General features: G+C 36.2%; 1 protein-coding gene across 4 annotated transcripts in view; it reads left to right on the top strand.

Moving 5' to 3' along the window:
- The window catches only part of FBLN5 (fibulin 5), a 159,933-nt gene that overhangs the window by 109,318 nt on the left and 24,428 nt on the right, over positions 1–26,187 (top strand). For all 4 annotated transcript variants that reach the window (XM_073638259.1, XM_073638260.1, XM_073638257.1 and 1 more), the window contains one exon: positions 22,001–22,055. In XM_073638259.1, the coding sequence (XP_073494360.1) occupies positions 22,001–22,055 (55 nt within the window). The remainder of the gene's footprint in view (positions 1–22,000; positions 22,056–26,187) is intronic.

Genomic DNA, 26,187 nt, shown 5'->3' with positions numbered 1-26,187 from the left:
AGGAGCAGTATTATAGTAGTTATATTCTTGTACATAGGGGCAGTATTATAGTAGTTATATTACATAGGGGGCAGTATTATAGTAGTTCTATTCTTGTTCATAGGGGGCAGTATTATAGTAGTTCTATTCTTGTACATAGGGGGCAGCATTATAGTAGTTATATTCTTGTACATAGGAGGCAGTATTATAGTAGTTATATTCTTGTACATAGGGGGCAGTATTATAGCGGTTATATTCTTGTACATAGGGGGCAGTATTATAGTGGTTATATTCTTGTACATAGGTAGCAGTATTATAGTAGTTATATTCTTGTACATAGTAGCAGTATTATAGTAGTTATATTCTTGTACATAGGGGACAGTATTATAGTAGTTATATTCTTGTACATAGCAAGCAGTATTATAGTAGTTATATTCTTGTACATAGGGGCAGTATTATAGTAGTTATATTCTTGTACATAGGAGCAGTATTATAGTAGTTATATTCTTGTACTTAGGAAGCAGTATTATAGTAGTTATATTCTTGTACATAGGAGCAGTATTATAGTGGTTATATTCTTGTACATAGGGAGCAGTATTATAGTAGTTATATTCTTGTATATAGGGAGGAGTATTATAGTAGTTATATTCTAGTACATAGCAGCAGTATTATAGTAGCTATATTCTTGTACATAGGAGCAGTATTATAGTAGTTATATTCTTGTACATAGGAGCAGTATTATAGTAGTTATATTCTTCTACATAGGGGACAGTATTATAGTAGTTATATTCTTGTACATAGGAAGCAGTATTATAGTAGTTATATTCTTGTACATAGGGGCAGTATTATAGTAGTTATATTCTTGTACATAGGAGCAGTATTATAGTAGTTATATTCTTGTACATAGGAAGCAGTATTATAGTAGTTATATTCTTGTATATAGGGAGGAGTATTATAGTAGTTATATTCTAGTACATAGGAGCAGTATTATAGTAGTTATATTCTTGTACATAGGAGCAGTATTATAGTAGTTATATTCTTGTACATAGGAGCAGTATTATAGTAGTTATATTCTTGTACATAGGGGACAGTATTATAGTAGTTATATTCTTGTACATAGGAAGCAGTATTATAGTAGTTATATTTTTGTACATAGGGGCAGTATTATAGTAGTTATATTCTTGTACATAGGAGCAGTATTATAGTAGTTATATTCTTGTACATAGGAAGCAGTATTATAGTAGTTATATTCTTGTATATAGGGACAGTATTATTGTAGTTATATTCTTGTACATAGGGGGCAGTATTATAGTAGTTATATTCTTGTACATAGCGGCAGTATTATAGTAGTTATATTCTTGTACATAGGAGCAGTATTATAGTAGTTATATTCTTGTACATAGGAGCGGTATTATAGTAGTTATATTCTTGTACATAGGAGGCAATATTATAGTAGTTATATTCTTGTACATAGGGGGCAGTATTATAGCAGTTATATTCTTGTACATAGGGGCCAGTATTATAGTAGTTATATTCTTGTACATAGGGGCAGTATTATAGTAGTTATATTCTTGTACATAGGGGGCAGTATTATAGTAGTTATATTCTTGTACATAGGAGCAGTATTATAGTAGTTATATTCTTGTACATAGGGGGCAGTATTATAGTAGTTATATTCTTGTATATAGGAGCAGTATTATAGTAGTTATATTCTTGTACATAGGGGGCAGTATTATAGCAGTTATATTCTTGTACATAGGGGCCAGTATTATAGTAGTTATATTCTTGTACATAGGGGCAGTATTATTGTAGTTATATTCTTGTACATAGGGGCAGTATTATAGTAGTTATATTCTTGTACATAGGGGGCAGTATTATAGGAGTTATATTCTTGTACATAGGGGCAGTATTATAGTAGTTATATTCTTGTACATAGGAGCAGTATTATAGTAGTTATATTCTTGTACATAGGGGGCAGTATTATAGTAGTTATATTCTTGTATATAGGAGCAGTATTATAGTAGTTATATTCTTGTATATAGGAGCAGTATTATAGAAGTTATATTCTTGTACATGGGAGCAGTATTATAGTAGATATATTCTTGTACATAGGAGCAGTATTATAGTAGTTATATTCTTGTATATAGGAGCAGTATTATAGAAGTTATATTCTTGTACATAGGGGGCAGTATTATAGTAGTTATATTCTTGTATATAGGAGCAGTATTATAGAAGTTATATTCTTGTACATAGGGAGGAGTATTATAGTAGATATATTATTGTACATAGGAGCAGTATTATAGTAGTTATATTCTTGTATATAGGAGCAGTATTATAGAAGTTATATTCTTGTACATAGGGAGGAGTATTATAGTAGATATATTCTTGTACATAGGAGCAGTATTATAGTAGTTCTATTCTTGTACATAGGGGGCAGTATTATAGTAGTTATATTCTTGTACATAGGGGGCAGTATTATAGTAGTTATATTCTTGTACATAGGAGCAGTATTATAGTAGGTATATTCTTGTACATAGGAGCAGTATTATAGTAGTTATATTCTTGTACATAGGAGCAGTATTATAGTAGTTATATTCTTGTACATAGGAGCAGTATTATAGTAGTTCTATTCTTGTACATAGGGGGCAGTATTATAGTAGTTATATTCTTGTACATAGGGGGCAGTATTATAGTAGTTATATTCTTGTACATAGGGGCAGTATTATAGTAGTTATATTCTTGTACATAGGAGCAGTATTATAGTAGTTATATTCTTGTACATAGGGGGCAGTATTATAGTAGTTATATTCTTATACATAGGAGCAGTATTATAGTAGGTATATTCTTGTACATAGGAGCAGTATTATAGTAGTTATATTCTTGTACATAGGGGGCACTATTATAGTAGATATATTCTTGTACATAGGGGGCAGTATTATAGTAGATATATTCTTGTACATAGGAGCAGTATTATAGTAGTTATATTCTTGTATATAGGGAGCAGTATTATAGTAGTTATATTCTTGTACATAGGAGGCAGTATTATAGTAGTTATATTCTTGTATATAGGAGCAGTATTATAGTAGTTATATTCTTGTATATAGGGGCAGTATTATAGTAGTTATATTCTTGTACATAGGAGGCAGTATTATAGTAATATTCTTGTACATAGGGGGCAGTATTATAGTAGTTATATTCTTGTACATAGGAGCAGTATTATAGTAGGTATATTCTTGTACATAGGAGCAGTATTATAGTAGTTATATTCTTGTATATAGGGGCAGTATTATAGTAGTTATATTCTTGTACATAGGGGGCAGTATTATAGTAGTTATATTCTTGTACATAGGGGGCAGTATTATAGTAGTTATATTCTTGTATATAGGGGCAGTATTATAGTAGGTATATTCTTGTACATTGGAGCAGTATTATAGTAATTATATTCTTGTACATAGGAGCAGTGTTATAGTAGTTATATTCTTGTACATAGGAGCAGTATTATAGTAGTTATATTGTTGTACATAGGGGGCAGTATTATAATAGTTATATTCTTGTACATAGGGAGCAGTATTATAGTAGTTATATCCTTGTACATAGGGGGCAGTATTATAGTAGTTATATCCTTGTACATAGGGGGCAGTATTATAGTAGTTATATTCTTGTACATAGGAGCAGTATTATAGTAGTTATATTCTTGTACATAGGGGGCAGTATTATAGTAGTTATATTTTTGTACATAGGGAGCAGTATTATAGTAGATATATTCTTGTACACAGGGGGCATTATTACAGTAGTTATATTCTTGTACATAGGAGCAGTATTATAGTAGTTATATTCTTGTACATAGGGGGCACTATTATAGTAGATATATTCTTGTACATAGGGGGCAGTATTATACTAGTTATATTCTTGTATATAGGGGCAGTATTATAGTAGTTATATTCTTGTATATAGGGGGCAGTATTATAGTAGTTATATTCTTGTACATAGGGGGCAGTATTATAGTAGTTATATTCTTGTATATAGGGGCAGTATTATAGTAGGTATATTCTTGTACATAGGGGCAGTATTATAGTAGTTATATTCTTGTACATAGGAGCAGTATTATAGTAGTTATATTCTTGTACATAGGAGCAGTATTATAGTAGTTATATTCTTCTACATAGGGGGCAGTATTATACTAGTTATATTCTTGTATATAGGGGCAGTATTATAGTAGTTATATTCTTGTACATAGCAGCAGTATTATAGTAGGTATATTCTTGTACATAGGAGCAGTATTATAGTAGTTATATTCTTGTACATAGGGGCAGTATTATAGTAGTTATATTACATAGGGGGCAGTATTATAGTAGTTCTATTCTTGTACATAGGGGGCAGTATTATAGTAGTTCTATTCTTGTACATAGGGGGCAGCATTATAGTAGTTATATTCTTGTACATAGGAGGCAGTATTATAGTAGTTATATTCTTGTACATAGGGGGCAGTATTATAGCGGTTATATTCTTGTACATAGGGGGCAGTATTATAGTGGTTATATTCTTGTACATAGGTAGCAGTATTATAGTAGTTATATTCTTGTACATAGTAGCAGTATTATAGTAGTTATATTCTTGTACATAGGGGACAGTATTATAGTAGTTATATTCTTGTACATAGCAAGCAGTATTATAGTAGTTATATTCTTGTACATAGGGGCAGTATTATAGTAGTTATATTCTTGTACATAGGAGCAGTATTATAGTAGTTATATTCTTGTACTTAGGAAGCAGTATTATAGTAGTTATATTCTTGTACATAGGAGCAGTATTATAGTGGTTATATTCTTGTACATAGGGAGCAGTATTATAGTAGTTATATTCTTGTATATAGGGAGGAGTATTATAGTAGTTATATTCTAGTACATAGCAGCAGTATTATAGTAGCTATATTCTTGTACATAGGAGCAGTATTATAGTAGTTATATTCTTGTACATAGGAGCAGTATTATAGTAGTTATATTCTTCTACATAGGGGACAGTATTATAGTAGTTATATTCTTGTACATAGGAAGCAGTATTATAGTAGTTATATTCTTGTACATAGGGGCAGTATTATAGTAGTTATATTCTTGTACATAGGAGCAGTATTATAGTAGTTATATTCTTGTACATAGGAAGCAGTATTATAGTAGTTATATTCTTGTATATAGGGACAGTATTATTGTAGTTATATTCTTGTACATAGGGGGCAGTATTATAGTAGTTATATTCTTGTACATAGCGGCAGTATTATAGTAGTTATATTCTTGTACATAGGAGCAGTATTATAGTAGTTATATTCTTGTACATAGGAGCGGTATTATAGTAGTTATATTCTTGTACATAGGAGGCAATATTATAGTAGTTATATTCTTGTACATAGGGGGCAGTATTATAGCAGTTATATTCTTGTACATAGGGGCCAGTATTATAGTAGTTATATTCTTGTACATAGGGGCAGTATTATAGTAGTTATATTCTTGTACATAGGGGGCAGTATTATAGTAGTTATATTCTTGTACATAGGAGCAGTATTATAGTAGTTATATTCTTGTACATAGGGGGCAGTATTATAGTAGTTATATTCTTGTATATAGGAGCAGTATTATAGTAGTTATATTCTTGTACATAGGGGGCAGTATTATAGCAGTTATATTCTTGTACATAGGGGCCAGTATTATAGTAGTTATATTCTTGTACATAGGGGCAGTATTATTGTAGTTATATTCTTGTACATAGGGGCAGTATTATAGTAGTTATATTCTTGTACATAGGGGGCAGTATTATAGGAGTTATATTCTTGTACATAGGGGCAGTATTATAGTAGTTATATTCTTGTACATAGGAGCAGTATTATAGTAGTTATATTCTTGTACATAGGGGGCAGTATTATAGTAGTTATATTCTTGTATATAGGAGCAGTATTATAGTAGTTATATTCTTGTATATAGGAGCAGTATTATAGAAGTTATATTCTTGTACATGGGAGCAGTATTATAGTAGATATATTCTTGTACATAGGAGCAGTATTATAGTAGTTATATTCTTGTATATAGGAGCAGTATTATAGAAGTTATATTCTTGTACATAGGGGGCAGTATTATAGTAGTTATATTCTTGTATATAGGAGCAGTATTATAGAAGTTATATTCTTGTACATAGGGAGGAGTATTATAGTAGATATATTATTGTACATAGGAGCAGTATTATAGTAGTTATATTCTTGTATATAGGAGCAGTATTATAGAAGTTATATTCTTGTACATAGGGAGGAGTATTATAGTAGATATATTCTTGTACATAGGAGCAGTATTATAGTAGTTCTATTCTTGTACATAGGGGGCAGTATTATAGTAGTTATATTCTTGTACATAGGGGGCAGTATTATAGTAGTTATATTCTTGTACATAGGAGCAGTATTATAGTAGGTATATTCTTGTACATAGGAGCAGTATTATAGTAGTTATATTCTTGTACATAGGAGCAGTATTATAGTAGTTATATTCTTGTACATAGGAGCAGTATTATAGTAGTTCTATTCTTGTACATAGGGGGCAGTATTATAGTAGTTATATTCTTGTACATAGGGGGCAGTATTATAGTAGTTATATTCTTGTACATAGGGGCAGTATTATAGTAGTTATATTCTTGTACATAGCAGCAGTATTATAGTAGTTATATTCTTGTACATAGGGGGCAGTATTATAGTAGTTATATTCTTATACATAGGAGCAGTATTATAGTAGGTATATTCTTGTACATAGGAGCAGTATTATAGTAGTTATATTCTTGTATATAGGGAGCAGTATTATAGTAGTTATATTCTTGTACATAGGAGCAGTATTATAGTAGATATATTCTTGTACATAGGAGCAGTATTATAGTAGTTATATTCTTGTATATAGGGAGCAGTATTATAGTAGTTATATTCTTGTACATAGGAGGCAGTATTATAGTAGTTATATTCTTGTATATAGGAGCAGTATTATAGTAGTTATATTCTTGTATATAGGGGCAGTATTATAGTAGTTATATTCTTGTACATAGGAGGCAGTATTATAGTAGTTATATTCTTGTACATAGGGGGCAGTATTATAGTAGTTATATTCTTGTACATAGGAGCAGTATTATAGTAGGTATATTCTTGTACATAGGAGCAGTATTATAGTAGTTATATTCTTGTATATAGGGGCAGTATTATAGTAGTTATATTCTTGTACATAGGGGGCAGTATTATAGTAGTTATATTCTTGTACATAGGAGCAGTATTATAGTAGGTATATTCTTGTACATAGGAGCAGTATTATAGTAGTTATATTCTTGTATATAGGGGCAGTATTATAGTAGTTATATTCTTGTACATAGGGGGCAGTATTATAGTAGTTAAATTCTTGTACATAGGAGCAGTATTATAGTAGGTATATTCTTGTACATAGGAGCAGTATTATAGTAGTTATATTCTTGTATATAGGGGCAGTATTATAGTAGTTATATTCTTGTACATAGGAGGCAGTATTATAGTAGTTATATTCTTGCATATAGGAGCAGTATTATAGTAGTTATATTCTTGTATATAGGGGCAGTATTATAGTAGTTATATTATTGTACATAGGTAGCAGTATTATAGTAGTTATATTCTTGTACATAGGGGGCAGTATTATAGTAGTTATATTCTTGTACATAGGGGCAGTATTATAGTAGTTATATTCTTGTACATAGGAGCAGTATTATAGTAGTTATATTCTTGTACATAGGAGCAGTATTATAGTAGTTATATTCTTGTACACAGGGGGCATTATTATAGTAGTTATATTCTTGTACATAGGGGGCAGTATTAGAGTAGTTATATTCTTGTACATAGGGGGCAGTATTAGAGTAGTTATATTCTTGTATATAGGGGCAGTATTATAGTAGTTATATTCTTGTACATAGGGGGCAGTATTATAGTAGTTATATTCTTGTATATAGGGGCAGTATTATAGTAGGTATATTCTTGTACATTGGAGCAGTATTATAGTAATTATATTCTTGTACATAGGAGCAGTGTTATAGTAGTTATATTCTTGTACATAGGAGCAGTATTATAGTAGTTATATTCTTGTACATATGGGGCAGTATTATAATAGTTATATTCTTGTACATAGGGAGCAGTATTATAGTAGTTATATCCTTGTACATAGGGGGCAGTATTATAGTAGTTATATCCTTGTACATAGGGGGCAGTATTATAGTAGTTATATTCTTGTACATAGGAGCAGTATTATAGTAGTTATATTCTTGTACATAGGGGGCAGTATTATAGTAGTTATATTTTTGTACATAGGGAGCAGTATTATAGTAGATATATTCTTGTACACAGGGGGCATTATTACAGTAGTTATATTCTTGTACATAGGAGCAGTATTATAGTAGTTATATTCTTGTACATAGGGGGCACTATTATAGTAGATATATTCTTGTACATAGGGGGCAGTATTATACTAGTTATATTCTTGTATATAGGGGCAGTATTATAGTAGTTATATTCTTGTATATAGGGGGCAGTATTATAGTAGTTATATTCTTGTACATAGGGGGCAGTATTATAGTAGTTATATTCTTGTATATAGGGGCAGTATTATAGTAGGTATATTCTTGTACATAGGGGCAGTATTATAGTAGTTATATTCTTGTACATAGGAGCAGTATTATAGTAGTTATATTCTTGTACATAGGAGCAGTATTATAGTAGTTATATTCTTCTACATAGGGGGCAGTATTATAGTAGTTATATTCTTGTATATAGGGGCAGTATTATAGTAGTTATATTCTTGTACATAGGAGCAGTATTATAGTAGGTATATTCTTGTACATAGGAGCAGTATTATAGTAGTTTTATTCTTGTACATAGGGGGCAGTATTATAGTAGATATATTCTTGTACATAGGGGGCAGTATTATAGTAGTTATATTCTTGTATATAGGGGCAGTATTATAGTAGTTATATTATTGTACATAGGGGGCAGTATTATAGTAGTTATATTCTTGTATATAGGGGCAGTATTATAGTAGTTATATTCTTGTACATAGGAGCAGTATTATAGTAGTTATATTCTTGTACATAGGAGCAGTGTTATAGTAGTTATATTCTTGTACATAGGAGCAGTATTATAGTAGTTATCTTCTTGTACATAGGGGCAGTATTATAGTAGTTATATTCTTCTACATAGGGGCAGTAGTATAGTAGTTATATTCTTGTACAGAGGGGGCAGTATTATAATAGTTATATTCTTGTAGATAGGGAGCAGTATTATAGTAGTTATATTCTTGTACATAGGAGCAGTATTATAGTAGTTATATCCTTGCACATAGGGGGCAGTATTATAGTAGTTATATCCTTGTACATAGGGGGCAGTATTATAGTAGTTATATTCTTGTACATAGAAGCAGTACTATAGTAGATATATTCTTGTACATAGGGGGCAGTATTATAGTAGTTATATTCTTGTACATAGGGGCAGTATTATAGTAGTTATATTCTTGTACATAGGGGCAGTAGTATAGTAGTTATATTCTTGTACATAGGGGGCAGTATTATAGTAGTTATATTCTTGTACATAGGGGCAGTATTATAGTAGCTATATTCTTGTACATAGGGGCAATATTATAGTAGTTATATTCTTGTACATAGGGGGCAGTATTATAATAGTTATATTCTTGTACATAGGAGGCAGTATTATAGTAGTTATATTCTTGTACAGAGGGGGGCAGTATTATAGTAGTTATATTCTTGTACATAGTGGGCAGTATTATAGTAGTTATATTCTTGTACATAGGGGCAGTATTATAGTAGTTATATTCTTGTACATAGGGGGCAGTATTATAGTAGTTATATTCTTGTACATACGGGGCAGTATTATAGTAGCTATATTCTTGTACATAGGGGGCAGTATTATAGTAGTTATATCCTTGTACATAGGAGCAGTATTATAGTAGTTATATTCTTGTACATAGGGGGCAGTATTATAGTAGTTATATTCTTGTACATAGGGGGCAGTATTATAGAAGTTATATTGCTGTACATAGGAGCAGTATTATAGTAGTTATATTCTTGTACATAGGGGGCAGTATTATTGTAGTTATATTCTTGTACATAGGAGCAGTATTATAGTAGTTATATTCTTTTACATAGGGGGCAGTATTATAGTAGTTATATTCTTGTACATAGGAGCAGTATTATATTAGTTATATTCTTGTATATAGGGGGCAGTATTATAGTAGTTATATTCTTGTAAATAGGAGCAGTATTATAGTAGTTATATTCTTGTACATAGGAGCAGTATTATAGTAGTTATATTCTTGTATATAGGGGGCAGTATTATAGTAGTTATATTCTTGTATATAGGGGGCAGTATTATAGTAGTTATATTCTTGTACATAGGAGCAGTATTATAGTAGTTATATTCTTGTATATAGGGGGCAGTATTATACTAGTTATATTCTTGTACATAGGGGGCAGTATTATAGTAATATTCTTGTATATAGGGGCAGTATTATAGTAGGTATATTCTTGTACATAGAGGCAGTATTATAGTAGTTATATTCTTGTACATAGGAGCAGTATTATAGTAGTTATATTCTTGTATATAGGGGGCAGTATTATACTAGTTATATTCTTGTACATAGGGGGCAGTATTATAGTAGTTATATTCTTGTATATAGGGGCAGTATTATAGTAGGTATATTCTTGTACATAGGGTAGTATTATAGTAGTTATATTCTTGTACATAGGAGCAGTATTATAGTAGTTATATTCTTGTACATAGGAGCAGTATTATAGTAGGTATATTCTTGTACATAGGGTCAGTATTATAGTAGTTATATTCTTGTACATAGGAGCAGTATTATAGTAGTTATATTCTTGTACATAGGAGCAGTATTATAGTAGGTATATTCTTGTACATAGGGGCAGTATTATAGTAGTTATATTCTTGTACATAGGGGCAGTATTATAGTAGTTATATTCTTGTACATAGGAGCAGTATTATAGTAGGTATATTCTTGTACATAGGAGCAGTATTATAGTAGGTATATTCTTGTACATAGGGGCAGTATTATAGTAGTTATATTCTTGTACATAGGAGCAGTATTATAGTAGTTATATTCTTGTACATAGGGGGCAGTATTATAGTAGTTATATTCTTGTATATAGGGGCAGTATTATAGTAGTTATATTCTTGTACATAGGAGCAGTATTATAGTAGGTATATTATTTTACATAGGAGCAGTATTATAGTAGTTATATTCTTGTATATAGGGGGCCGTATTATAGTAGTTATATTCTTGTACATAGGGAGCAGTATTATAGTAGTTAGATTCTTGTACATAGGGGGCAGTATTATAGTAGATATTTTCTTGTACATAGGGGGCAGTATTATAGTAGATATATTCTTGTACATAGAGGCAGTATTATAGTAGTTATATTCTTGTACATAGTAGCAGTATTATAGTAGTTATATTCTTGTACATGGGGGACAGTATTATAGTAGTTATATTCTTGTACATAGGAGCAGTATTATAGTAGTTATATCCTTGTACATAGGGGGCAGTATTATAGTAGTTATATCCTTGTACATAGGGGGCAGTATTATAGTAGTTATATTCTTGTACATAGGGGGCAGTATTATAGTAGTTATATTCTTGTATATAGGGGGCAGTATTATAGTACTTATATTCTTGTACATAGGGGGCAGTATTATAGTAGTTATATTCTTGTACATAGGGGGCAATATTATAGTAGTTATATTGCTGTACATAGGAGCAGTATTATAGTAGTTATATTCTTGTACATAGGGAACAGTATTATTGTAGTTATATTCTTGTACATAGGAGCAGTATTATAGTAGTTATATTCTTTTACATAGGGGGCAGTATTATAGTAGTTATATTCTTGTACATAGGAGCAGTATTATAGTAGTTATATTGTATATAGGGGGCAGTATTATAGTAGTTATATTCTTGTAAGTAGGAGCAGTATTATAGTAGTTATATTCTTGTACATAGGAGCAGTATTATAGTAGTTATATTCTTGTATATAGGGGGCAGTATTATAGTAGTTATATTCTTGTATATAGGGGGCAGTATTATAGTAGTTATATTCTTGTACATAGGAGCAGTATTATAGTAGTTATATTCTTGTATATAGGGGGCAGTATTATACTAGTTATAGTCTTGTACATAGGGGGCAGTATTATAGTAATATTCTTGTATATAGGGGCAGTATTATAGTAGGTATATTCTTGTACATAGGGGCAGTATTATAGTAGTTATATTCTTGTACATAGGAGCAGTATTATAGTAGTTATATTCTTGTATATAGGGGGCAGTATTATACTAGTTATATTCTTGTACATAGGGGGCAGCATTATAGTAGTTATATTCTTGTATATAGGGGAGTATTATAGTAGTTATATTCTTGTACATAGGAGCAGTATTATAGTAGTTATATTCTTGTACATAGGAGCAGTATTATAGTAGTTATATTCTTGTATATAGGGGGCAGTATTATACTAGTTATATTCTTGTACATAGGGGGCAGTATTATAGTAGGTATATTCTTGTACATAGGGTAGTATTATAGTAGTTATATTCTTGTACATAGGAGCAGTATTATAGTAGTTATATTCTTGTACATAGGAGCAGTATTATAGTAGTTATATTCTTGTACATAGGAGTAGTATTATAGTAGTTATATTCTTGTACATAGGAGCAGTATTATAGTAGGTATATTCTTGTACATAGGGGCAGTATTATAGTAGTTATATTCTTGTACATAGGGGCAGTATTATAGTAGTTATATTCTTGTACATAGGAGCAGTATTATAGTAGTTATATTCTTGTACATAGGAGCAGTATTATAGTAGGTATATTCTTGTACATAGGGGCAGTATTATAGTAGTTATATTCTTGTACATAGGGGGCAGTATTATAGTAGTTATATTCTTGTACATGGGGGACAGTATTATAGTAGTTATATTCTTGTACATTGGAGCAGTATTATAGTAGTTATATCCTTGTACATAGGGGGCAGTATTATAGTAGTTATATCCTTGTACATAGGGGGCAGTATTATAGTAGTTATATTCTTGTACATAGGAGCAGTATTATAGTAGTTATATTCTTGTATATAGGGGGCAGTATTATAGTACTTATATTCTTGTACATAGGGGCAGTATTATAGTAGTTGTATCCTTGTACATAGGGGGCAGTATTATAGTAGTTATATCCTTGTACATAGGGGGCAGTATTATAGTAGTTATATTCTTGTACATAGGAGCAGTATTATAGTAGTTATATTCTTGTATATAGGGGGCAGTATTATAGTAGTTATATTCTTGTACATAGGGGGCAGTATTATAGTAGTTATATTCTTGTATATAGGGGCAGTATTATAGTAGGTATATTCTTATACATAGGAGCAGTATTATAGTAGTTATATTCTTGTACATAGGGGGCAGTATTATAGTAGTTATATTCTTGTATATAGGGGCAGTATTATAGTAGTTATATTCTTGTGCATAGGAGCAGTATTATAGTAGGTATATTCTTGTACAAAGGAGCAGTATTATAGTAGTTTTATTCTTGTACATAGGGGGCAGTATTATAGTAGATATATTCTTGTACATAGGGGGCAGTATTATAGTAGTTATATTCTTGTATATTGGGGCAGTATTATAGTAGTTATATTCTTGTACATAGGGGGCAGTATTATAGTAGTTATATTCTTGTATATAGGGGCAGTATTATAGTAGGTATATTCTTGTACATAGGAGCAGTATTATAGTAGTTATATTCTTGTACATAGGAGCAGTGTTATAGTAGTTATATTCTTGTACATAGGAGCAGTATTATAGTAGTTAAATTCTTGTACATAGGGGCAGTATTATAGTAGTTATATTCTTGTACATAGGGGCAGTAGTATAGTAGTTATTTTCTTGTACATAGGGGCAGTATTATAGTAGTTATATTCTTGTACATAGGGGGCAGTATTATAATAGTTATATTCTTGTACATAGGGAGCAGTATTATAGTAGTTATATTCTTGTACATAGGAGCAGTATTATAGTAGTTATATCCTTGTACATAGGGGGCAGTTTTATAGTAGTTATATCCTTGTACATTGGGGGCAGTATTATAGTAGTTATATTCTTGTACATAGGGGGCAGTATTATAGTAGCTATATTCTTGTACATAGGAGGCAGTGTTATAGTAGTTATATTCTTGTACATAGGGGGCAGTATTATAGTAGCTATATTCTTGTACATAGGAGCAGTATTATAGTAGTTATATTCTTGTACATATGGGGCAGTATTATAGTAGTTATATTCTTGTACATAGGAGCAGTATTATAGTAGTTATATTCTTGTACATAGGGGCAGTATTATAATAGTTATATTCTTGTACATAGGGAGCAGTATTATAGTAGTTATATTCTTGTACATAGGGGGCAGTATTATAGTAGTTATATTCTTGTACATAGTGGGCAGTATTATTGTAGTTATATTCTTGTACATAGGGGCAGTATTATAGTAGTTATATTCTTGTACATAGAGGGCAGTATTATAGTAGTTATATTCTTGTACATACGGGGCAGTATTATAGTAGCTATATTGTACATAGAGGGCAGTATTATAGTAGTTATATTCTTGTACATAGGAGCAGTATTATAATAGTTATATTCTTGTACATAGGGAGCAGTATTATAGTAGTTATATTCTTGTACATAGGGGGCAGTATTATAGTAGTTATATCCTTGTACATAGGAGCAGTATTATAGTAGTTATATTCTTGTTCATAGGGGCAGTATTATAGTAGTTATATTCTTGTACATAGGGGGCAGTATTATAGTAGTTATATTCTTGTACATAGGGGGCAGTATTATAGTAGTTATATTCTTGTACATAGGAGCAGTATTATAGTAGTTATATTCTTGTACATAGGGGGCAGTATTATAGTAGCTATATTCTTGTACATAAGAGGCAGTGTTATAGTAGTTATATTCTTGTACTTAGGGGGCAGTATTATAGTAGCTATATTCTTGTACATAGGAGCAGTATTATTGTAGTTATATTCTTGTACATAGGGGGCAGTATTATAGTAGCTATATTCTTGTACATAGGAGCAGTATTATAGTAGTTATATTCTTGTACATAGGGGGCAGTATTATAGTAGTTATATTCTTGTACATAGGGGGCAGTATTATAGTAGTTATATCCTTGTACATAGGGGGCAGTATTATAGTAGTTATATTCTTGTACATAGGAGCAGTATTATAGTAGTTATATTCTTGTACATAGGGGGCAGTATTATAGTAGCTATATTCTTGTACATAGGAGGCAGTGTTATAGTAGTTATATTCTTGTACATAGGGGGCAGTATTATAGTAGCTATATTCTTGTACATAGGAGCAGTATTATAGTAGTTATATTCTTGTACATAGGGGGCAGTATTATAGTAGTTATATTCTTGTATATAGGAGCAGTATTATAGTAGTTATATTCTTGTACATAGGAGCAGTATTATAGTAGTTATATTCTTGTACATAGGGGCAGTATTATAATAGTTATATTCTTGTACATAGGGAGCAGTATCATAGTAGTTATATTCTTGTACATAGGGGGCAGTATTATAGTAGTTATATTCTTGTACATAGTGGGCTGTATTATTGTAGTTATATTCTTGTACATAGGGGCAGTATTATAGTAGCTATATTGTACATAGAGGGAAGTATTATAGTAGTTATATTCTTGTACATAGGAGCAGTATTATAATAGTTATATTCTTGTACATAGGGAGCAGTATTATAGTAGTTATATTCTTTTACATAGGGGCAGTATTATAGTAGTTATATCCTTGTACATACTAGCAGTATTATAGTAGTTATATTCTTGTTCATAGGGGCAGTATAGTAGTTATATTCTTGTACATAGGGGGCAGTATTATAGTAGTTATATTCTTGTACATAGGGGGCACTATTATAGTAGCTATATTCTTGTACATAGGAGGCAGTGTTATAGTAGTTATATTCTTGTACATAGGGGGCAGTATTATAGTAGCTATATTCTTGTACATAGGAGCAGTATTATAGTAGTTATATTCTTGTACATAGGGGCAGTATTATAGTAGTTATATTCTTGTATATAGGAGCAGTATTATAGTAGTTATATTCTTGTACATAGGAGCAGTATTATAGTAGTTATATTCTTGTACATAGGGGCAGTATTATAATAGTTATATTCTTGTACATAGGGAGCAGTATTATAGTATTTATATTCTTGTACATAGGGGGCAGTATTATAGTAGTTATATTCTTGTACAGAGGGGGCAGTATTATAGTAGTTATATTCTTGTACATAGTGGGCAGTATTATAGTAGTTATATTCTTGTACATAGGGGCAGTATTATAGTAGTTATATTCTTGTACATAGAGGGCAGTATTATAGTAGTTATATTCTTGTACATACGGGGCAGTATTATAGTAGCTATATTGTACATAGAGGGCAGTATTATAGTAGTTATATTCTTGTACATAGGAGCAGTATTATAATAGTTATATTCTTGTACATAGGGAGCAGTATTATAGTAGTTATATTCTTGTACATAGGGGGCAGTATTATAGTAGTTATATTCTTGTACATAGAGGGCAGTATTATAGTAGTTATATTCTTGTACATACGGGGCAGTATTATAGTAGCTATATTGTACATAGAGGGCAGTATTATAGTAGTTATATTCTTGTACATAGGAGCAGTATTATAATAGTTATATTCTTGTACATAGGGAGCAGTATTATAGTAGTTATATTCTTGTACATAGGGGGCAGTATTATAGTAGTTATATTCTTGTACATAGGGGGCAGTATTATAGTAGTTATATTCTTATACATAGGAGGCAGTATTATAGTAGTTATATTCTTGTACATAGGAGCAGTATTATAATAGTTATATTCTTGTACATAGGGGCAGTATTATAGTAGTTATATTCTTGTACATAGGGGGCAATATTATAGTTGTTATATTCTTGTTCATAGGAGCAGTATTATAGTAGTTATATTCTTGTACATAGGGGGCAGTATTATAGTAGTTATATTCTTGTACATAGGGGGCAGTATTATAGTAGTTATATTCTTATACATAGGAGGCAGTATTATAGTAGTTATATTCTTGTACATAGGAGCAGTATTATAATAGTTATATTCTTGTACATAGGAGCAGTATTATAGTAGTTATATTCCTGTACATAGGGGGCAGTATTATAGTAGTTATATTCTTGTACATAGGAGCAGTACTGTAGTAGTTATATTCTTGTACATAGGGAGCAGTATTATAGTAGTTATATTCTTGTACATAGGGGGCAGTATTATAGTAGTTATATTCTTGTACGTAGGAGCAGTATTATAGTAGTTATATTCTTATACATAGGAGCGGTATTATAGTAGTTATATTCTTGTACGTAGGAGCAGTATTATAGTAGTTATATTCTTATACATAGGAGCTGTATTATAGTAGTTATATTCTTGTACATAGGGGCAGTATTATAGTAGTTATATTCTTGTACATAGGGGGCTATATTATAGTTGTTATATTCTTGTACATAGGAGCAGTATTATAGTAGTTATATTCTTGTACATAGGGGGCAGTATTATAGTAGTTATATTCTTGTACATAGGAGCAGTATTATAGTAGTTATATTCTTGTACATAGGGGCAGTATTATAGTAGTTATATTCTTGTACATAGAGGGCAGTATTATAGTAGTTATATTCTTGTACATAGGGGGCAGTATTATAGTAGCTATATTCTTGTACATATGGGCAGTATTATAGTAGTTATATCCTTGTACATAGGGGCAGTATTATAGTAGTTATATTCTTGTACACAGGAGCAGTATTATAGTAATATTCTTGTACATAGGATTAGTATTATAGTAGTTATATTCTTGTACATAGGGGGCAGTATTATAGTAGTTATATCCTTGTACATAGGAGCAGTATTATAGTAGTTATATTCTTGCACATAGGGAGCAGTATTATAGTAGTTATATTCTTGTACATAGGGAGCAGTATTATAGTAGTTATATTCTTGTACATAGGGGCAGTATTATAGTAGTTATATTCTTGTACATAGGAGCAGTATTATAGTAGTTATATTCTTGTACATAGGAGCAGTATTATAGTAGTTATATTCTTGTACATAGGAGCAGTATTATAGTAGTTATATTCTTGTACATAGGGGGCTGTATTATAGTGGTTATATTATTGTACATAGGGGGCAGTATTATAGTAGTTATATTCTTGTACATAGGGGCAGTATTATAGTAGTTATATTCTTGTACATAGGGGGCAGTATTATAGTAGTTATATTCTTGTACATAAGGGAGTATTATAGTAGTTATATTCTTGTATATAGGAGCAGTATTATAGTAGTTATATTCTTGTATATAGGAGCAGTATTATAGTAGTTATATTCTTGTACATAGGAGCAGTATTATAGTAGTTATATTCTTGTACATAGGGGGCAGTATTATAGTAGTTATATTCTTGTACATAGGGGCAGTATTATAGTTGTTATATTCTTGTTCATAGGAGCAGTATTATAGTAGTTATATTCTTGTACATAGGAGCAGTATTATAGTAGTTATATTCTTGTACATAGGGGCAGTATTATAGTAGTTATATTCTTGTATATAGGAGCAGTATTATAGTAGTTATATTCTTGTACATAGGAGCAGTATTATAGTAGTTATATTCTTGTACATAGGGGGCAGTATTATAGTAGTTATATTCTTGTACATAGGGGCAGTATTATAGTTGTTATATTCTTGTTCATAGGAGCAGTATTATAGTAGTTATATTCTTGTACATAGGGAGCAGTATTATAGTAGTTATATTCTTGTACATAGGGGCAGTATTATAGTAGTTATATTCTTGTATATAGGGAGCAGTATTATAGAGGTTATATTCTTGTACATAGGGAGCAGTATTATAGAGGTTATATTCTTGTACATAGGGAGCAGTATTATAGAGGTTATATTCTTGTACATAGGGGCAGTATTATAGTAGTTATATTCTTGTACATAGGGAGCAGTATTATAGAGGTTATATTCTTGTACATAGGGAGCAGTATTATAGAGGTTATATTCTTGTACATAGGGGCAGTATTATAGTAGTTATATTCTTGTACATAGGGAGCAGTATTATAGTATTTATATTCTTGTACATAGGGGGCAGTATTATAGTAGTTATATTCTTGTACATAGGGGCAGTATTATAGTAGCCATATTCTTGTACATAGGGAGCAGTATTATAGTAGTTATATTCTAGTACATAGGGGGCAGTATTATAGTAGTTATATTCTTGTACATAGGGAGCTGTATTATAGTAGTTATATTCTTGTACATAGGGAGCAGTATTATAGTAGTTGAATTCTTGTATATAGTGGGTGCCAATATAATTTTTATATTTTAGAATGTGGGGTTGGTAGGATATAACCTCACCCTTTGGATGCCATAAAATGCAACAAATCTTTGCAGCACAAAGTCGGTTTTGAAACTTCCATGACTATTTTACAATGTCTTCTGGGACTTATAATGTACAGGGCTGCCTCTTATGTTGCCGGTTGGGAACCTTAAAAATGACTTAAATTAAAAAAAAAATAATTGATTTTGTTTTTTTTCTACACACTAATGTAATACATATTGAGGCTGTTCCTCTGAGAACTGAGCTTGGAAGCCAAGAAAAATGTTTCATCAAGCATGAACCAGCAGAACAAATCGAATCACGTTGATTACTGGCATCAGTGAGGTTCAGAGCTTCTCAGTGATCATGGTGTACTGATAGCCTACTATTCAGATGTGTCCTATTCTTTGTTGCATAATATTAGGTAGGAGTGTGCAATATTTCTGTGGGAATTGTTTCGCAACTGAAATTGTTGCTAAAACCTTCCCTAACGTAGAGCAGTCAGCAAGATGAGCCGTTTTGCTAGCAACATTACTGATCCTGAGTTACATTCTGTATTATACCCCAGAGCTGCACTCACTATTCTGCTGGTGCAGTCACTGTGTACATACATTACATTACTGATCCTGAGTTACATCCTGTATTATACTCCAGAGCTGCACTCACTATTCTGCTGGTGCAGTCACTGTATACATACATTACATTACTGATCCTGAGTTACATCCTGTATTATACTCCAGAGCTGCACTCACTATTCTGCTGGTGCAGTCACTGTGTACATACATTACATTACTGATCCTCAGTTGCATCCTGTATTATACTCCAGAGCTGCGTTCACTATTCTGCAGGTGCAGTCACAGTGTGCATACATTACATTACTGATCCTGAGTTACATCCTATATTATACTCCAGAGCTGCACTCACTATTCTGTTGGTGCAGTCACTGTGTACATACATTACATTACTGATCCTGAGTTACCTCCTGTATTATACTCCAGAGCTGCACTCACTATTCTGCTGGTGGAATCACTGTGTACATACATTACATTACTGATCCTCAGTTGCATCCTGTATTATACTCCAGAGCTGCGCTCACTATTCTGCAGGTGCAGTCACAGTGTACATACATTACATTACTGATCCTGAGTTACATCCTGTATTATACTCCAGAGCTGCACTCACTATTCTGCTGGTGCAGTCACTGTGTACATACATTACATTACTGATCCTCAGTTGCATCCTGTATTATACTCCAGAGCTGCGCTCACTATTCTGCAGGTGCAGTCACAGTGTGCATACATTACATTACTGATCCTGAGTTACATCCTATATTATACTCCAGAGCTGCACTCGCTATTCTGTTGGTGCAGTCACTGTGTACATACATTACATTACTGATCCTGAGTTACCTCCTGTATTATACTCCAGAGCTGCACTCACTATTCTGCTGGTGGAATCACTGTGTACATACATTACATTACTGATCCTCAGTTGCATCCTGTATTATAATCCAGAGCTGCGCTCACTATTCTGCAGGTGCAGTCACAGTGTACATACATTACATTACTGATCCTGAGTTACATCCTGTATTATACTCCAGAGCTGCACTCACTATTCTGCTGGTGCAGTCACTGTGTACATACATTACATTACTGATCCTGCGTTACATCCTGTATTATACTCCAGAGCTGCACTCACTATTCTGCCTGTGCAGTCACTGTGTACATACATTACATTACTGATCCTGAGTTACATCCTGTATTATACTCCAGAGCTGCACTCACTATTCTGCTGGTGCAGTCACTGTGTACATACATTACATTACTGATCCTGAGTTACCTCCTGTATTATACTCCAGAGCTGCACTCACTATTCTGCTGGTGCAGTCACTGTGTACATACATTACTGATCCCGAGTTACCTCCTGTATTATACTCCAGAGCTGCACTCACTATTCTGCTGGTGCAGTCACTGTGTACATACATTACATTACTGATTCTGAGTTACCTCCTGTATTATACCCCAGAGCTGCACTCACTATTCTGCTGGTGCAGTCACTCTGTACATACATTACATTACTGATCCTGAGTTACCTCCTGTATTATACCCCAGAGCTGCACTCACTATTCTGCTGGTGCAGTCGCTGTGTACATACATTACATTACTGATCCTGAGTTACATCCTGTATTATACCCCAGAGCTGCACTCACTATTCTGCTGGTGCAGTGACTGTGTACATACATTACATTACTGATCCTGAGTTACATCCTGTATTATACTCCAGAGCTGCACTCACTATTCTGCTGGTGCAGTCACTGTGTACACACATTACTGATCCTGAGTTACCTTCTGACCTTCTGTATTATATTATACTTTTAGTAAATGGAAACTGTCATCATACTTTACGCTAACAGTTTTGCTGAAAGCTTACAATGACTGCGTTGCATTTTCAGAGCTGCAGTCACGTCTCAGGACTATGTAGATGAACTCACTTTGCTTGTGTTTCAGGATATTGGCCCTAATCACACTCAGCCTCTGCCTCCCAGAAACAATGTATGGACAGGTGAGCTACACTGGAAGCATATGGTAAATACTTCCTCTCCTGTGAAAAAAAACCTGTACTTATTGGCTGGGGAATCTCCTCCAGTGTGACCTTCTTACACTACAGATCTGAATAGTGTGACCACTCTTATGGTAGAGAGTTCCAGAGTGCGTCTGCTGTTTAAGGTAGATAATCTATAGTGTTGTTACTTTTACGGCATTGATGTCTACAATTTGTCTACTTTTACACATTAGACCTTCACATTGTGATCCCTCTTACCGTACAGAGCTCCACAGTGCGACCGCTCTAATAGCAGAGAACTCCATAGTGTGACCGCTATAATAGCAGAGACCTCCAGTGTAGCCGCTCTTACAGTAGAGACCTCCACAGTGTGACCGCTCTTACAGTAGAGACCTCCACAGTGTGACCGCTCTTACAGGAGAGTGCTCCACAGTGTGACCGCTCTTACAGGGGAGGGCTCCACAGTGTGACCGCTCTTACAGGAGAGTGCTCCACAGTGTGACCGCTCTTACAGGGGAGTGCTCCACAGTGTGACCGCTCTTACAGGGGAGGGCTCCACAGTGTGACCGCTCTTACAGGGCAGGGCTCCACAGTGTGACCGCTCTTACAGGAGAGTGCTCCACAGTGTGACCGCTCTTACAGGGGAGTGCTCCACAGTGTGACCGCTCTTACAGGGGAGGGCTCCACAGTGTGACCGCTCTTACAGGGGACTGCTCCACAGTGTGACCGCTCTTACAGGGAAGGGCTCCACAGTGTGACCGCTCTTACAGGGGAGTGCTCCACAGTGTGACCGCTCTTACAGGGGAGGGCTCCACAGTGTGACCGCTCTTACAGGAGAGTGCTCCACAGTGTGACCGCTCTTACATGGGAGGCCTCCACAGTGTGACCGCTCTTACAGGAGAGTGCTCCACAGTGTGACCGCTCTTACATGGGAGGCCTCCACAGTGTGACCGCTCTTACAGGAGAGTGCTCCACAGTGTGACCGCTCTTACATGGGAGGCCTCCACAGTGTGACCGCTCTTACAGGAGAGTGCTCCACAGTGTGACCGCTCTTACAGGGGAGGGCTCCATAGTGTGACCGCTCTTACAGGAAAGTGCTCCACAGTGTGACCGCTCTTACAGGAAAGTGCTCCACAGTGTGACCGCTCTTACAGGAAAGTGCTCCACAGTGTGACCGCTCTTACAGGGGAGGGCTCCACAGTGTGACCGCTCTTACAGGGGAGGCCTCCACAGTGTGACCGCTCTTACAGGGGAGGGCTCCACAGTGTGACCGCTCTTACAGGGGAGGGCTCCACAGTGTGACCGCTCTTACAGGAGAGTGCTCCACAGTGTGACCGCTCTTACAGGAAAGTGCTCCACAGTGTGACCGCTCTTACAGGAAAGTGCTCCACAGTGTGACCGCTCTTACAGGGGAGGCCTCCACAGTGTGACCGCTCTTACAGGGGAGGCCTCCACAGTGTGACCGCTCTTACAGGGGAGGCCTCCACAGTGTGACCGCTCTTACAGGGGAGGCCTCCACAGTGTGACCGCTCTTACAGGGGAGGCCTCCACAGTGTGACCGCTCTTACAGGGGAGGCCTCCACAGTGTGACCGCTCTTACAGGGGAGGCCTCCACAGTGTGACCGCTCTTACAGGGGAGGCCTCCACAGTGTGACCGCTCTTACAGGGGAGGCCTCCACAGTGTGACCGCTCTTACAGGGGAGGCCTCCACAGTGTGACCGCTCTTACAGGGGAGGCCTCCACAGTGTGACCGCTCTTACAGGGGAGGGCTCCACAGTGTGACCGCTCTTACAGGGGAGGCCTCCACAGTGTGATCGCTCTTACAGGGGAGGCCTCCACAGTGTGACCGCTCTTACAGGGGAGGCCTCCACAGTGTGACCGCTCTTACAGGGGAGGCCTCCACAGTGTGACCGCTCTTACAGGGGAGGCCTCCACAGTGTGACCGCTCTTACAGGGGAAGCCTCCACAGTGTGACCGCTCTTACAGGGGAGGCCTCCACAGTGTGACCGCTCTTACAGGGGAGGCCTCCACAGTGTGACCGCTCTTACAGGGGAGGCCTCCACAGTGTGACCGCTCTTACAGGGGAGGCCTCCACAGTGTGACCGCTCTTACATGGGAGGCCTCCACAGTGTGACCGCTCTTAAAGGGGATGGCTCCACAGTGTGACCGCTCTTACAGGAAAGTGCTCCACAGTGTGACCGCTCTTCCAGGAAAGTGCTCCACAGTGTGACCGCTCTTCCAGGAAAGTGCTCCACAGTGTGACCGCTCTTCCAGGAAAGTGCTCCACAGTGTGACCGCTCTTCCAGGAAAGTGCTCCACAGTGTGACCGCTCTTCCAGGAAAGTGCTCCACAGTGTGACCGCTCTTCCAGGAAAGTGCTCCACAGTGTAACCGCTCTTACAGGAAAGTGCTCCACAGTGTGACCGCTCTTACAGGAAAGTGCCCCACAGTGTGACCGCTCTTACAGGAAAGTGCTCCACAGTGTGACCGCTCTTACAGGAAAGTGCTCCACAGTGTGACCGCTCTTACAGGAAAGTGCTCCACAGTGTGACCGCTCTTCCAGGAAAGTGCTCCACAGTGTGACCGCTCTTCCAGGAAAGTGCTCCACAGTGTGACCGCTCTTACAGGAAAATGCTCCACAGTGTGACCGCTCTTACAGGAAAGTGCTCCACAGTGTGACCGCTCTTACAGGAAAGTGCTCCACAGTGTGACCGCTCTTACAGGGGAGGGCTCCACAGTGTGACCGCTCTAACAGGGGAGGGCTCCACAGTGTGACCGCTCTAACAGGGGAGGGCTCCACAGTGTGACCGCTCTTACAGGGGAGGCCTCCACAGTGTGACCGCTCTTACATGGGAGGCCTCCACAGTGTGACCGCTCTTACAGGGGAGGCCTCCACAGTGTGACCGCTCTTACAGGGGAGGCCTCCACAGTGTGACCGCTCTTACAGGGGAGGCCTCCACAGTGTGACCGCTCTTACAGGGGAGGCCTCCACAGTGTGACCGCTCTTACAGGGGAGGGCTCCACAGTGTGACCGCTCTTACAGGGGAGGGTGTCACAGTGTGACCGCTCTTACAGGGGAGGGCTCCACAGTGTGACCGCTCTTACAGGAGAGTGCTCCACAGTGTGACTGCTCTTACAGGAGAGTGCTCCACAGTGTGACCGCTCTTACAGGAAAGTGCTCTACAGTGTGACCGCTCTTACAGGAAAGTGCTCCACAGTGTGACCGCTCTTACAGGGGAGGGCTCCACAGTGTGACCGCTCTTACAGGGGAGGGCTCCACAGTGTGACCGCTCTTACAGGGGAGGGCTCCACAGTGTGACCGCTCTTACAGGGGCGGCTCCACAGTGTGACCGCTCTTACAGGAGAGTGCTCCACAGTGTGACCTCTCTTACAGGAAAGTGCTCCACAGTGTGACCTCTCTTACAGGAAAGTGCTCCACAGTGTGACCGCTCTTACAGGAAAGTGCTCCACAGTGTGACCGCTCTTACAGGGGAGGGCTCCACAGTGTGACCGCTCTTACAGGGGAGGGCTCCACAGTGTGACCGCTCTTACAGGGGAGGGCTCCACAGTGTGACCGCTCTTACAGGGGAGGGCTCCACAGTGTGACCGCTCTTACAGGGGAGGGCTCCACAGTGTGACCGCTCTTACAGGGGAGGGCTCCACAGTGTGACCGCTCTTACAAGGTAGGGCTCCACAGTGTGACCGCTCTTACATGGGAGGCCTCCACAGTGTGACCGCTCTTACAGGGGAGGCCTCCACAGTGTGACCGCTCTTACAGGGGAGGGCTCCACAGTGTGACCGCTCTTACAGGGGAGGGCTCCACAGTGTGACCGCTCTTACAGGGGAGGGCTCCACAGTGTGACCACTCTTACAGGGGAGGGCTCCACAGTGTGTCCGCTCTTACAGGGGAAGGCTCCACAGTGTGACCGCTCCTACAGGGGAGGGCTCCACAGTGTGACCGCTCTTACTGGGGAGGCCTCCACAGTGTGACCGCTCTTACAGGGGAGGGCTCCACAGTGTGACCGCTCTTACAGGGGAGGGCTCCACAGTGTGACCGCTCTTACAGGGGAGGGCTCCACAGTGTGACCGCTCTTACTGGGGAGGCCTCCACAGTGTGACCGCTCTTACAGGGG

Source organism: Phyllobates terribilis, unplaced genomic scaffold (genome assembly GCF_046119375.1).
Source record: "Phyllobates terribilis strain yellow unplaced genomic scaffold, ASM4611937v1 Scaffold_7__3_contigs__length_470593459, whole genome shotgun sequence".
NCBI classification, from domain to species: Eukaryota; Metazoa; Chordata; class Amphibia; order Anura; family Dendrobatidae; genus Phyllobates; species Phyllobates terribilis.
The sequence above is the reverse complement of the archived record's forward strand: the minus strand, read 5'-3'. Positions and strand labels throughout refer to the sequence as shown.